This window comes from Phyllopteryx taeniolatus, chromosome 19 (genome assembly GCF_024500385.1).
Source record: "Phyllopteryx taeniolatus isolate TA_2022b chromosome 19, UOR_Ptae_1.2, whole genome shotgun sequence".
NCBI classification, from domain to species: domain Eukaryota; kingdom Metazoa; phylum Chordata; class Actinopteri; order Syngnathiformes; family Syngnathidae; genus Phyllopteryx; species Phyllopteryx taeniolatus.
Genome location: NC_084520.1, coordinates 11,002,922 through 11,018,326, shown reverse-complemented (window position 1 = coordinate 11,018,326; position 15,405 = coordinate 11,002,922). Strand labels below are relative to the sequence as shown.

General features: G+C 41.5%; 1 protein-coding gene across 7 annotated transcripts in view; it reads left to right on the top strand.

The window, feature by feature from the left end:
- bahcc1b (BAH domain and coiled-coil containing 1b) overlaps nucleotides 1-15,405 on the top strand; it is a 115,001-nt gene that overhangs the window by 45,283 nt on the left and 54,313 nt on the right. For all 7 annotated transcript variants that reach the window (XM_061755569.1, XM_061755571.1, XM_061755572.1 and 4 more), the window contains exon 2: nucleotides 2,367-2,698. In XM_061755569.1, the coding sequence (XP_061611553.1) occupies nucleotides 2,527-2,698 (172 nt within the window). In that variant the 5' untranslated portion in view covers nucleotides 2,367-2,526. The remainder of the gene's footprint in view (nucleotides 1-2,366; nucleotides 2,699-15,405) is intronic.

Sequence of the window (15,405 nt, the reverse complement as noted above, 5' to 3'; positions counted from 1 at the left end):
TTCCCCTTTTCCCCGTTTCCTGTCTCTAATTCATTCATTCAATTATTTTTTAAAATGATGGATTCTGTTCACTACACAATTTTACTTGATTATCGTGCGTTCATATGTGTGTATTTTGGGGGTGGGGGTTAAAGGGAGGGGAAAAAAGCCCCGGTTAAAGGTAAAAAGACCCCCACATAGTTCCCTCTTTCTCACGGTGCGAAGGCTGATCTGACGCCGGGCTTCGTTCGCCTCGGCTGGGCTTGCCTCTCGCGTTTAGCCGGCCCCTTTGAACGGCCTGGATTTAGTGTCGCTGTTATGCATTGTGACTCGACTTTATTGCCGAATTGTTGGAAGTAATGGGTTTACATTTTAACCCGGGCCACTTGGCAATTTAATGCATTTTCAAAAGTTTTTTGTCCAAAGCTTCAGTAGATAGTGGATTTTTAAAAATATATATATTTTTTGTATTACCCTTTCGTGTATTGTTGGAATTGTGTTGCACGACACCAGATGCGAATTTTTAGTCACTTTTGCCACATCTCGTTGCATGTTAACTTTTGTAAGTTTGATTCGCTTAACAATATAGTTGTAGTGTAATATTGCGTAAGTGTGTGTGTGAGAGAGAGAGAGAGAGACGGACTCATACACGCACGCACACTTCAGGGTCTCACACACACGCACACACACACACACACACACACACGCCCACGCACATACTCACACACTACATTGCTTCCAAATGGTCATTTTCTTTGACTCATACATGCGAGATCCACTCACGTCGTTGTGTTTGCGTGGCGTGCAATAACACAAGACACAGAATCAGCTTGTTAAAATGTAGCCGGAGTGGCTCTCTGTTTACGTGGAACGTAAACACAAAGACGTGTGTTTACGGCTCGGGAGGCGGCAAAAAAAAACAAAACAAAAAAAAACTGCAAAAATGTATAGAGCGATGTCATAGCGGAGTTGTTTATGATCGCTGTCCCGTGGAGAAAGACCATTGTTTCTAAACCACGCAGGAACGAGGGAGAGTCCATTTCGCTCTCCTGTTGTGCGCTCCGTTGGCCCGCGCACTTCTTCTCTTCTGATCACAATCGATATTTTCTACATGCAAAAACAGTAAACCATTAGATTGTGATTTTTCAAACGTGCGACCTGCACTCAAGCAGGTCTGGGTATTTTTTATCATTTTTTTTTTTAAACATGCATGCACTTTAAAGCATATTGACACACATTAAGTTACGCAACTTTAAAAGTGCCCCCACGGTTTAAAAAGTTCTACAGTGCATGCTATAATGCTCTTTAGCATAAAAGCATGTGATCCACTAGAGAATTTATTTTCTTTGTTCCTCGGTTCCTGGGAGGTTCTATCTGCAGCTCTAGATGGACAGTGAAAGGCCCAATAGATGACTCCCCATCTGAGCGTCACAGGGAGCCCTATTTAAGTAAATGACCCGGGCTATAAGGCATACATATAAAGTCGATGATTTCCTACTATTTCACTGTTTATTGCCACGCTACCCATCGCACCGAGGCATAAAGGTGATTTGATTTGTGATTACGCTGCTTGCTGCGTGTGCTGCACACACATCGCATTTGCAATCGTGCACACGTTGATGGAAATGTGCTTTCATTGATGTTGCCATACGAGAAACAAGCACAGTCGCATCTATTGTAAAGGGCTGAAAAGAAGTGGAATACGTTTAAATACGCCATAAATTATTACATTAAAACAATGCAGAAAGAAGCAATTGTATTTTTTTATTTTAGTTCCCCCTCCCCCCCCCACACACACACACATACCGTCTCCATCTTCTGGTGCATATGAGGGTTTTATGACAAGTGGGAGAACAAATGCAATTTTATCAGTGTAAACAAAGTGACGTCTGAGCACGGTTGGGGGTGCAGTTTGCAGAACAATGGTCATAATTTAGGACGAAAACGGCTTCTGCATGATTTTCGTCATATTTGCATGCTGGCCCAGATTGTTTTTCCGTCTGAACAATCTAAGGGGAGCGGTTTTTTTTTTTTTTTTTTTTTTTTTAACATGATGGATGCATGCATAGGAAGCTGATGGTTTGCATCTAGGACCCTGGGAGGGGGGCCAAAATAGAGCATGCATATGCATGCTGCGGCCGAGTGTTGTTCGTATTGGACATCAGCACACCTTACATGTTTCTCATTAACTGACGCTAGGATATAGTGCGTAAAGCTTTTTTTTTCTTTTCTTCCAAAAGTGCGATGTGATTTTGGTTTGTTTGTTTGTTTATCGTGTGAACATGAGCGGCGACTGTGTGTCAGCCGAGTCTTTTCTGCACGGCTCCATCCCAGCTTGACTCATTATTGTCAGAGCTTTGACGTGTCTCCTGCCTTCTCCTTTGTAGGAGATGACGGGGACTCACTTTCCACCCTGCCAAGCCAAAACTCCGCTCAATGCGAGCGGATCCCGAAGTTCATAAAGGGGATTATTTGCATCTGGGCGCCTGAGATCTTCGGTGCCTCCGGATTTTACTTCGGATTTGGGATTTATCGCTCCTCGCCCGGATGGAAAGCCGTGATTTCGCTCCTCCGCACCACCTCCTGACGGAGCGGAGCGCGCTGGTTCACAGCGCCGCGTCTCGGATGGCGTCAGGCGGCCACAGCTCCGTGCAGCACCCCGCTCACTTCCAGCCGGGGAAGTACTACTCATCCCATCTCTCCATGGCTCCGCACTCAGGTCAGTTTTGCATGAAATCGTCTTTTCTGGATATGAACGCAATGAAGAAATAAGTACATATACATATATATATAAATATATATATATATATATATTAAAAAAAATACAAACTTTAGGAACATTGACGAGTTTTAAAAAAGACAGCTGGTTTGTTTGACAAACACGAGTTGCTTGTCAACTCTGTTGGACACATGATCTCTCTACTTTCATGTATGTAATTCATTCGTTAACCAATTAATACAGCATATTTTGGTCCATTTCAAAAACATCCATTTATCGCACGTGGATTAATAATTTGGTTTCCAGTGGCATAATCTTGCCATACATTTATATAATTCATCAATTAGCAAAGTACTCATCATTGTCATTCGATGTAATTAATTAAGATTGGGTAATGCCACCGCTTACACCTCCCATTAAACAATAAATGAAGGCTATTAACCGTGCACGTCCCAGTGCATGGCTGTCATATAGGAGCTTTTGGGTCGGGTTCTGGTGGGCCGATGGATGTCGTAGCGTTTGTGTGTGGGGGTGCTGCTGCTTCGAGGGGTGCTCTGGCTAATGGAGGTGCGGGTAATACCAGAAAATCCGGTTTCTATATTGAGCGGCGACGTGACGGGGTGCGAATGGGTTGACAGTGCATGCATTAGATTTAACAAGTAGCTTTGGTATCCTGTCACAATGGGGGGCGGGTGTGGGGGGCAGGGCTGTGGGGATGGGACGGTACCTCCTGTGTGTTCATATCCTCGTGTAGATGTGCAGGGGGGGAGGGGGGACCACGACTTAAAAATCATATAAGTGTTTAAATACTGCGATTAACTGGATGCACGTGAACGTGTCCGATGAGAGCGCTCGTTAATTAACGTTTGCAAATGCAGCGGATTCTTCAAATGGACCAAGACACTCAGTCCTATAGATCTGCTGTATAGGAGCCACTTGTCCCATCTTATTGGCATATTCTAAAGATACTCAAAAATCACTTATCTATCTATCTATCTATCTATCTATCTATCTATCTATCTATCTATCTATCTATCTATCTATCTATCTATCTATCTATCTATCTCAATTAACTGTATACGCTTATAAATACGACCAGCATCCACACATACTTTGTATTTCATAATTTTACTTTCCACATTTATTCTTCTATTATATAAATATCTTATACCATTTTGCCAATCTGACATACTTGCTTAAATTTTTTTCCAAGCAGTCTGTCGTTGAATACGAAACAAATCTGACACATTTTATTTGAAAAATAATGTATACCTCCAGTTTATGAACATGCCTATTTAATTTTAATGTATAATAAATTAAATATAGGTTCTACATTTTGTATTGCTCTTATGTAAGACACACACTCTTGATGGCGTTTTAAATACATAATTATAGATTTTGTATAATACTCGTTCATTGTAGGATAAAAAAAAACCTATGCCACATAGATTGTGCAGCCTATTATGAGAGAGTTCAAATGTATTTCTCCTATTTTAACTGGAATTATTCCCCCAGCGCTGCCCGCCCCCCCAAAAAAAAATTCCCAACAAAGAGTTTATACATGTAAAATGGGCTTGTTTAAAGTAACACACTTCTAACCTGCATAACGCCTTAACCAGATTATTCTGCACAAAGACTGATAGCGCCGCTCGCTCACATGCATTATGGTCCAATTTAAACCTGATTCTGTAATGTTGGAGGGGGAGAAAGCATAGTAATGCGAGGTGATAATGCTATTGAAATATATTCAAGGGGGCCTCTCGCTGGGTCTCAAGGTGCATGACACTGTATTGAGCTCGCAGATATCCAGACTCTCCATGCATGTCTCTGATGGGCTTTTGACTGACATGACGGGCATAGAGGATTGCTGTTTTGATGATGGGGGTTGCTATATGTGCGTATTTGCTTGGAGGTGAGTTTTTTTTGGGGGGGGGGTTATACCTTTTGTGCCTGCCCCCCTTAGAGATTTAGCAAGCTGTATGCCTCGCTCCAGGCCTCGTCTAAGGGGATAGATATTATTTCGAGTTGGCTGTACTGGGACAGGAGGAGGAAGGGCAGTGTGTGTGTGTGTGTGTGTGTGTGTGTGTGTGTGTGTGTGTGTGTGTGTGTGCATGCATCTGCGCGTGTGTGCGTGTGAGGGGTCGTTTGTTTGAAACCATACCCACAATTCCTACCACCTTCTCCTTCTTCTAAAAAAACATCTAATTGAGTGTACCAAAAACAATAGATCCCACTCCCTGGAAAAGCTTGCGATCTGTCAATCCTTATGAAGCCTATTTAGATCAGCATGGTGTCTGCTTGAATATCGACACGGTTGACAAGGTGATGGAATGATGGTCGCATACCAATGCCACAAACCCCCCATTTGATAAAACCCCATAATGATATTACACTGGCGTTCTGATTACTGATAGGAGCGGTGGGAAGAAAGCCTTTGTCTCTGTCTGCCTTGCTGCCCCCTCTTTTTTTTTGTTTTTTTTTTAACCTGTACTGTTCTTCCAGTTTCTTTCTTCCATTTCTGTGTGGTTAGCCCTGGGCAGTAGCTGTGTGTGTGTGTGTGTGTGTGTGTGTGTGTGTGAGGTTTTAGCCTGCAGTAGCACAGGTGTGCAGTATTATGGAGGGCGTGGCACAGCTTGTCATTGAACAGGTGTGTTACTTCCCAGACAGCAGTTTTGTTTACATGAGTGTGTATGTGTGAGAGAGTGTGCGTGAGTGACCTACTAAGACACACACACACACACACACACACAAAGAAAAGCTTTTTGTTGCGCGTCCCCGCTTGCAGCTGCACACACAAGACACACATCCGAAAGCCTGTGTGCTCTTTGAAAAAGTAATAAACCATAATCGCAATGTTTCTGTAAGAGCAGATAACCTCTCCATCACCTCTCCCGTTTCCCCCCCCCCCCCCCCCCACCTCTCTCATTCTTTCTTTTATGTCCTGCCCCCCTTCCCTCCAACAAACACCTTCACTTCGCTCTGGTCTCATGCTCGGTCATGTTTGAGACACACTTAAATTCACCGTTCTTCACGGCGAATAGAAGCATGTGTCCATTGGTCTTGATCCTAATGTCTCTCATCGGTAGAAGTTTTCTCAGCTTTGATCGTCAAGGCAGCACAGATGAGACACACCCCTTCATCCTCCAATTGACACACACACACACACACACACGCGCACACACACACACACACACACGAACCACATGACTTGGGAGGCGAGGACAATGCACGTGTATTGTTTGTAACTATGAGTCAGCTAAAGTGCATCGTTGTGCATGTGCGAGTGTATTTAAAGGCACGAAGGAGACGGAAAGGCTGGAAAAATTGAATGAGAATACTAACGAAGAAGGGATGGCAGAGGGAGAGAAAAGGGAGTGAAGAGGCTGAATGTTTCCACCTGGTTGGTAATCCAGTCAGATTACAATCGCTTGACGGCACCCACTGGTCGCCATCCTCGTCTCCTCGGGCTGGCGTCTCCGTCGCCTCTCGAGAGAGTGACAGGAAGTGAAAGCGAGAGAGAAAGAGAGAGAGAGAGAGAGAGAGAGAGAGAGAGAGAGAGAGGTGTGTGTAGATGTGAGATGAGTCAGCAATGGATGAGCGTCTCAGGCAGACTGGGCTCGTCTCGACTGCGCCCAGGGCACGGGGGGCACTTCCCGGGCGCGCCGTGCAAGACGACCCCCCGTGGGGAGGAGACAGCTGGTGGAGGCTGCAGCCAGCTGAGCTGCCATTGGATGCAGCAAACTGTCAACTCACTTCTGTTCAAACATACTGTACACGTTTGTTAGTGAGCGGGATCATAAACTACTTTACCAATTTCCACAAAACCTTTGTGGAGTGTCGCGGCAGGAGCCGTGTATATGGAGGTGTACAATCTGGTGCTTATTCAAATTAGGATTGTTTGGCCTTGTGTAGTTTGTGCTCTATTGTCACATACAGTGTTCACCCGCTATATTGTTGATTTTTAAGTGAACGTTTTGTCTGGGTTTTTACAGCAGACAGGCAAGTCCCTGTTTAGAGTTGCCCGCCTTTAGTGTATAATTCCACATTGTGCCGCAACATACCAGCCAGCACTGAGGTCTCCTGGAAGAGATGCAACGTGATTACGAACAAGAGACAGCGAAGGTAGCAGTTGTTTGAAGGTTTATAATTACCGTAACATCTATGCCAGGGATCAGTGACCTTTTTGGAAACTGTGAGCGACTTCTCAGGTTCTGATTAACATGAAGGGCTACCAGTTTGATACACATTTCTGAAATAACAAACGTGCTCAAATCCAACTTGTCTCCACAAATGCTGCGGCTTGGTCATACGCAACAATACTGACCTTTGAACTAGATTTTTTTTCTTAAATATTGTCATTTCCAAATTTAAACTGATGCAAGTTAAAAAAGAATAGCAACAAAAAATGTTGGCTGCAGCTCACTGGTAAGTGTCTCTATCTCACCTGTGAACTATTTTTAGACCGGGCTTGCTGGCTTCTCGTGGTCTTTGAGCTATTGGGTGCCTGCGGGCACCATGTTGGTGAACCCTGAACTAGGCTAATTTCAGTTAGCCTGTCCACAGCGTTTTGCATTATATGTTGGCATTAAGACAGCAGACATTTGTTTGGATGTTTAAATATTAAGTGTTTAAATTAATTTTGTATTCAGTTTCATATGAAACTTCAACTGGGAGTGACAAACAGCTTGAAGCAAGCACACTTTGCATCTGATTTAGAAAGTTGTGCTCAAGAGTGAGAACAGGTGCGATGGAATACATTCAAAAGGGTGCGTTAATGAATTTAAGTGTGTTTTAATAAACTGTCTTTTTTAAAATATATGGTCTTGCTATATTGATGATTGGCTCTGGAACATATTCCCGTGATAAACTGGGTTCACTGTATCTTCAAAAATTCTTTTACACAAAAAGAAAATAATTAACCATGAGTTTAAACATAAATCACAGCACACAACGTGCCACTGATCTGCATCAAATCAGGATGACCGTGGTAATAACGCCACCTACAGAATTGTCCACCTCCAAAGGGTCACATGAATGGAAGCCCACTGAAATATAATTCTATATTGAGTGAAACCCTTTTTGATGTCCAAGTCTTGAGTGAAGAGCATGTTTGTTCCCAGGCACGTTTGCTTGAAGGACAGAAAGACTTTTGTCTGGCCTCCAACTCTCATCCAACATGTGAACAGCTGCTTATTGTCTGTGGTGGTGATATGAAGGGAGTCGGGCCCGCTCGCTTTCAACATCTCGGGGCTGTGAACGCACGCCGCCATCTGATGATTTGGCATGTGAATGGAAAGTGCCAGACTCTCTCTGGCCATGTGCTCCTTTTCCTCTCTCCTCTTCTCCCCGTTTTCCCCACTTCTTTTGCTCCCTCGCAGACCAGACCTCGCCGCCGCCCCGTTCCTCTTCCACCACATGCTCGCCTTTCTTCTTCCTCCTCCTCTTCCTCTCCTTCTGCTTCCCTCTTTCACCTCTCCTTTGCTCTGCGTTTGCTCCTCTCTGTTTCGAGTGGTCCTCCAGGGCTCCCTCCTCTTCCTCCTTCACCTCTTCCTCGCAGCCCCGTACCTCCCCACGCTACACTCCGCTGTCACTCTCTTTTCTTCTCGATTGTCCCCTCCCCCCTCCATCTTGCTCTCGCTCATATCCATCTAACTCCACAAACACACACGCCCGTAGTCTCCTGCGGTTGTAAGTAAACCAGCTTCTCTCAGCACTCCTCCTATTTCTGTCTCGGTTTCAAATCACTTCCTCTCCTCGTCGACATTGCCTCATTGTTTTTCCTTCTTATCTTGGGTGGATTTGCAGTGTTGAACTACACATGGCCAGTGGTGGAATGAATGCAAAGTGCTGTGATTAAATACATATTTTAAATTGCCTTTTGAGCGTATTTGACAATTATGTGGGAACAGTCTGTCAAAGACACGTTTCGGTACCAAAAGGATTATTCATCAGTGCACAAAGCAAAGTTCATGAGTGGCATGTTTGGATGAGTTTTGTGTTGAAGAGCTCAATTAAACAGTAATTAAAAAAATTTATATTTTTTTTTTTTACAAATTTCCTTTTAAATGAATGGACAAAAGCAGTCCAATTTTACTTGCTTTGCGGTATGTGCATGTGTTGTATACACTTTCTAAAAATGTACATTAAGATATAAACTAGAACCAATTTCTTCATGATTCTAAAATTCTGTAATATTTTTACCATTCATAGCACTGCTTTCGTTATTTTAGTAAGTCACAATAATAACATTTGGTTTATGATAATTGAGAGTGACAAAGTTACTTAAAACAATACTCTTATTGTGTCTGTTATTGGAAAATGTCAAGATTTTACTTTTTATTTTCACAATTTTCATTTTGATTTTGTGGATTTTTGTAATTCACTGCAAAGATCAATATTTCCAGAATTTCTATGGACCACAGAAGAAAAAGTACCGATAATATGGTTTATCTACAATAAAAATTTGTGAATCTTTTTTAAAAAGCTTTTCAGACTCATAAATCTGTAAATTCACAGTTTTAGCCTTACATATTTTATTAAGGCAACATTTAAGCCATAATACCTTTGAATAATTTCCTGATTATGCCCATATTGCTTCATGAGTTCAAGACTTTTTCTTGTAAAATATTGAGAAAACATTAGAGGCCAGAAAAATACAAACCTTAAAAGACCATAATAGCTGTCTATTTAAAAATGCAATACAAACTGTTTCATGTTTTTTTTTGTGTGTATGTGTATGGCTGCTCTTTCTGGTATGAAAGTGCCACAATCAGTGAAAAGATTTGCGTGTGTGTGTGCGTGTGTGTGTTTGCAGACTGCTATTTTATGGGCTCTTGTCTTTGTCATCGGGGTCAAGGCAATCCCCCTGCTTATGCTACGTGACCGAAAGGCGACATTACTTTGCGCGGAGGAGTGCGGAGTCGGGTATGATGTCACAGTCTCCTCGCCACACGCACCTCCGTCTTTGAAAGCACACACACACATACACCCCACAAAGCGATCACCTTATCTCAGTCCAACGACACCTGAGACGAGCGGTCTTTTTATCCGTCTCGGGGTCACATTTAGGGCCTGACTCACGGACACTCGAGTGGACTTGTTTGATGCTTTTCTTGTGTCCCGCTTCTCTCCTTTATTCATTTCAGCTGTTTGCCCCATTCATATTATAATGGTTTCCATTCAGGCGGGTCTATGTCCAGTTTGTTTTGCTGTCAGGGGCTCAGATGGATGGAGAGGGGGGGGGCTGGAGGTTCATCTGGAGGTGAGGATTAAAAAGCCTTCCCAATGCTGGAGGTTTCTTCATAGTTGTAGTGTCATGTAGACGGAACAGATTGGTGTGACAGACAGGTAGATATTAAATAGGTAATGCATAGCTGTGTGTGTATGTGTGTGTTTGGGAGTCTGAAATAGAGAGAAGGAGCTGTGTGGAACAGCATGGATCGTTACACAGTGACACACATGAAAGCATTAAATATATTCAGGAGCCTTTGTTGAATATACATGCAGTCGTGTGTGTGCGTGTGTGTATGTATTCCCTCCCATACTCTTCCGCAGGCTGCGACTAGTGAAGAAAAAAAAACAACTAGAGAGAGCTAGGAGGAAAAAAAAAAAGATCAACAACAGCAAAGATCCGTCATCAGTCATTCATGGCTAATCAGTCTCGCGGGACACACGCACATACACACACACACACACACACAAGGTCCTAATCCCACCGGGGTTCTTGTGTCTCTCCATGTACCTGTCTAAATTTTGGATTCAGGTTGATTAAAACTGAAACTCTCCACTTCTGCATGTGTCTCACCGTCTTTCTCTCATTTTCTCCCTCTGTCGTTTCTTGTGCGCAGCTATGATTGCCGCTAAAGTCTCTCTTCTTCTTCTTCTTGTCTCGTTAATAACCGCCCACTGTCTTTCTCAGTTGTTTTGATCTGTGTTTTTGTAATGTTTGGAAGCATGTGTGCATGCTTGATATATGGAGTCTGATTTGAGCATATATATATATATATATATATATATACATACGCACACACACACACGCACACACACGGTATATATATATATATGTGTGTGTGTTTGTGAACAATGTCTCCAACGTTGAGTACGTATTTGATAACAATCATCTTTAATGCTTTCCAATATTTGTCATTATTTGCAAAGCCAACTAAGAGTTGAATTAAATATAATTAAAAGATGGATTTGAAAAAAAGAGGTCACACTAAAGTTTTAGAATCTAGGAGTGTGGCAAGCAGGAATGTATTTCACAAGCAACAGATCTGTTTTGCTGATCTCAGCTAAAATGTAGGGAAGTTTATTCCTTAAAAATGGGAAATTTTGCGAAACTATCATTCTATATAATAGGAAACGTCTTAAATCTGTTTAATAGGCACTCTTAGTGAGGAAGTGAAGCTTCTCTCTTAATGGCTTGCAGTGTATAGAAGAGCCCATTATCACAGTATGGATAGGGATAAACAAATGAAGCACATTATTTTTAATTAGCATATTTGACAAAAAGTGCAGTATGCCATGTTGAACTGTTTTTGAAATAGTGGTACTAAAAAAGAACTAACGAGTGTGTTTTTAAAATAATTTCTTTTGTGTTTTACTGGCGCTTCCTTAGCTGTAAAATAAAAAAAAATAACTATCAATCAGTTAACTGTTAAAGGAGTGTAAAAGAACTTTGGAAGGAGGTTTGCTCCTTGGCTGTGAAACAAACAAAAATAACAATATGCATTGTTCCTTTAATTGCCGTCTGTCATCACTGAACATTATTATTTTTGTTTTGGCCGTGATGTTTGTTTGTTCAAGTGTGCTTAATTTTGTGGCTAAGGTTGATTTTACAAGGCTTTGATAGGGCATTATTCCCCTTGTAAGCCAGTGTGCCATTACATGTTGAAGTTAAATATGTGCATATATTAGCTTTGAACTGCAATCACCAGAATCTTTGTATTTTACCTGAAACTTAAAATGATTTAAAAACTTTTATCATTCTAATCTTGAATGTCTCATAAAACCATCAAGGTTTTCATTGAAAATTTTGAGTGTAGTATTTTAATACAATTATCAATGCATGCTTGAATATCATTTTTACTTTTGGCTTCAAATATTTAAAAAAAATCTACAAAGAATTCAAACCAGTAATTTACTGTTAAATTGCTAATTTGTAATTTATTTTCTTCAGTAGTCCCTTACACATTTTTTTAGTTCATCTATATCTTTCTCCACCACCTCTTAATTTCATCTCGGCGACTCTCTCAAATCATATTTTTTATTCCTGTGTAAATATGAGTGAAATGAAGGAGCACGAAGAGTGGAGGGAAAGCCTCGCAGAAATAAGGTCACGCTAGGTTATTCTCATCTCTCTCTCTTCATCACAGCCTCCAATCCTCTCCCTGTGCTTGCTCCCTTGTTGCTGCGCTCGCTGTCTGCCGATCCTCTGTCTTGTTTAGTCTCCTCGCGCACACCGGCAACACACACACCCACATTCAGTGTGCACACGCAGACTCCCGCGCACGCACGCGCACACACACACACACACACACACACACACACACATGCATGCTGAGGCTGACACCTGCGCGTCGAGCCGTTGAGAGTCTAATTTAAGTAAAGTGCTTCTCTAGGAACCACAACCCCTCAACTCACGATGGTGGAGGTTGATACGGAGCGGTGTGGTTAAGCACACACAGTCATGTGTCGACACACACGCACGCACACACATTACCAGATTTAGTGATAGTATGCTATGACTGGGGGGGCGTCGTATAGGTGGAAGTGGCGTGGATGGCTTATAAGTAGTATTCTGTCATAATCATAATTCAAATGCATATTTGATCCCCCCCTCTGGGTAATTGACCTTTGCAGACGTGGCAGGACGTCTTGCCCAAGGATACTTAAGCAGAGTGGATGCTGCCTGGCTTTGACACACTTGTCCCCCGGTTGAAGGGGAGCCAGTTCCTCACTGCTGTGCCGCGTAGGTGTGTTTTGTTTCCACCGGAAGCACAATCTTATTACATAAACGACTGGGACAAAAGTATTGAGACCGACCTCTTAATGAATCAGTCACGAGGGAGGATAGTCAAATGATTTCACCCTAAATGTTAATTCTTTAACCTACCAAGACAGTTTGAACCCAATTGAATCCATCCAGACAATTTTTGGATGAACTATTCTGTTGTTTCTCTGGAAAACTGTTGATTAATTATGTCTTTGCGCTATTGAGGCAAAATGAAGTGTACTATTTGGCTGTCATATTCCCAGAAGAGTAAAAAATAAAGCTGGACTATTACAAATTTTCTCCAATTTCCATTCTTAATTCCCACGTGTCCCCATAACTGTGCCCATGAGTGTACAGTTTATGTAAAAAGTCTACACACCCCTGTTCAAATGCCAGTTTGTTGCTGTGATATAAAAAAAGAGACCAAAGCTAAATCATTACAAAACATGTTTCCGCTATTTGGACGATAAAAAAAATCTCTTTCGTAATTATGAAAATGTGTTGCAGTCCGATAAAACCAAGGTTCAACTTGTTTGGCCATAATTCCAAAATGGTATGTATGTTTGGCGCAAACACAACACTACTCAGTGAAGCATGGTGTAGCAGCATCATGCTTTGGGGACCGTTTTTCTTCAGCTGTCATTGCAGCCTTAGTCAAGATGGTGGGAGTTATGAACAGTTCCAAATGCTAGTCAGTGTTAGCGCAAAACCTTCAGGCTTCTGTTAGAAAGCAAAAAAATGTTAGGAAAAGCCTACTAGAACATCTGAAATGAATTTAGGGTTAATCAGAATAAATTCTTAATTAATTAATTCTGAACATAGTCACATCCCAATTACAACTACATTATTTGAGTTTGTTTTTACTTCCCCTCTTCAAAAGATTAAAAAAAAATCAATTGAGAGATACAGGTTATAGGTCACATTAATGGTAGGAAAAGTTTTGAAATGATTTTTATTTATTTATTTTTTTCACAAAATCCTGGCATTTGACCTAGGGTGTGTGGACCTTTTATATCCCCTGTATATACAAGTGAAGCTCTCTCGTAAAAAATTGAGCTTTTCCAACTAGAAACATGACTTGACCCAAAACATTTGAAGAGACTCTGATAATTTTATTAGATTATACTATATTAGTAGTGACAAATCAGATTTGAGAATGTTTGTCCCACCTGATGAGACAATAGCGTTCTTTTGTGTACGTGTGAAAATGTCACAGAAAAATGTGAATCTGTTATTCTAAGAAAACATTCCTGGGTAATGTTTGTGCAAGAAAGAGAAGAGCAATTACACCGATATTTTCACACCAACTTCCAAGGTTTTTCAAGCTGTAATTGTAATGAGGAACACATGTTAAAGCATAGGAGAGACGTAATCCAGCACCAGAGGACATGGCTTTAAATAGGGATTGTGCACTAATTAACTTGAAATGTGTCAAACTTGGATTGTGTCTCAACTTCCTCTGCTCAAGAACAAGCAAGCCGACCGGTGCTGTTCAGCTCCGTCTCTGGCTCTGCTCTCAGTGACGGCTTTGCTGTTGGGCCTCCAGGTGTATCTCATCCAACACTTCTCTCATCTCACACTGTGAGAATGTGAGAGCATGCAATTGGACCATGAGGGTGTGGCACAGGCATATTTGGCTGGAAAAGGACTAGAACTGCCACAGCGAGTTTACACATGCGCGCACACATACTAGATGAAATTGCATTGTTGACTCTTACCAAGCCATTCCTAAAAATATCTGCAACCTTATGCTTCTGATTCATGTGTGTGTATTTGTGTGTGCGTGCGCATGCATACCAATCTGACCGTGTCTTGTATGACCCGTTCTTTTCAAATTCCCCTGGTCTTCTTTGATACCCCCCACCTCGTTTTGTACCCACCTCCTTCCTTTCTAACCAGTGGTGGGAAAGCCTTCGCTGCTTCTTTTTTTCCCAACAGTCTGTTATTTTAATTTCTCAGCATTTCTGCTGGCTGCATTGCTTCCAGTATGTGGATGGTAAATGGGAGTGTTTCTTTAACCAACCAGATCTCAGATTTTGCTCACATAATAATATAAGCATTTTTCCATACTGATTGGTTTGTCAGAGCAAAACTTGTTAGAGTCAAGTTTAACTAGCAAAACATATCTGTTTAATAATCAACATCGTAAATGAGCATGAAATATATATATTTTATGTTATTAATTTCTAGTGAGGAGAAGCGGCTCAGAAAATGGATGGATGGATTTCATATTGATTCTGAACTGCTCCAGATGATGTACCTGGCACAGTTGTGTGCTGTTGTATTGCTTTTGTGTTGTTTTTTTTTTTTTTATAATATTGAGAGTTTCTATAATTGTGACGTGATAGTGGTCGTATGAAAAAGTGGATAGAGTCTGTAAGTCCCCACTGAAGACCCAGGTACCAAATACACGGTCCACCACTGTTTTTAACCTTACAATGGATGTAAACGTTTACACACCCCTGTACAAATTCTTGTTCTTTGTGTAAAAAAAAAAAGAAAAAAAATGAGACCAAGATAAAACATTTTTGAAATTATGGCCAAAATGTTAAGCCTCAATTTCTGAGGACCATAACACATTTTTCCATGTGTTTGGGAGATTTTGATATGGTCCAAAGAAATCAATGTTGAACTTTTTGGTCATACTTCCAAAAGGGATGATTGATGCAAACACAACACTGCTCCTTACCAAGGACACCAATATGTACTGAAG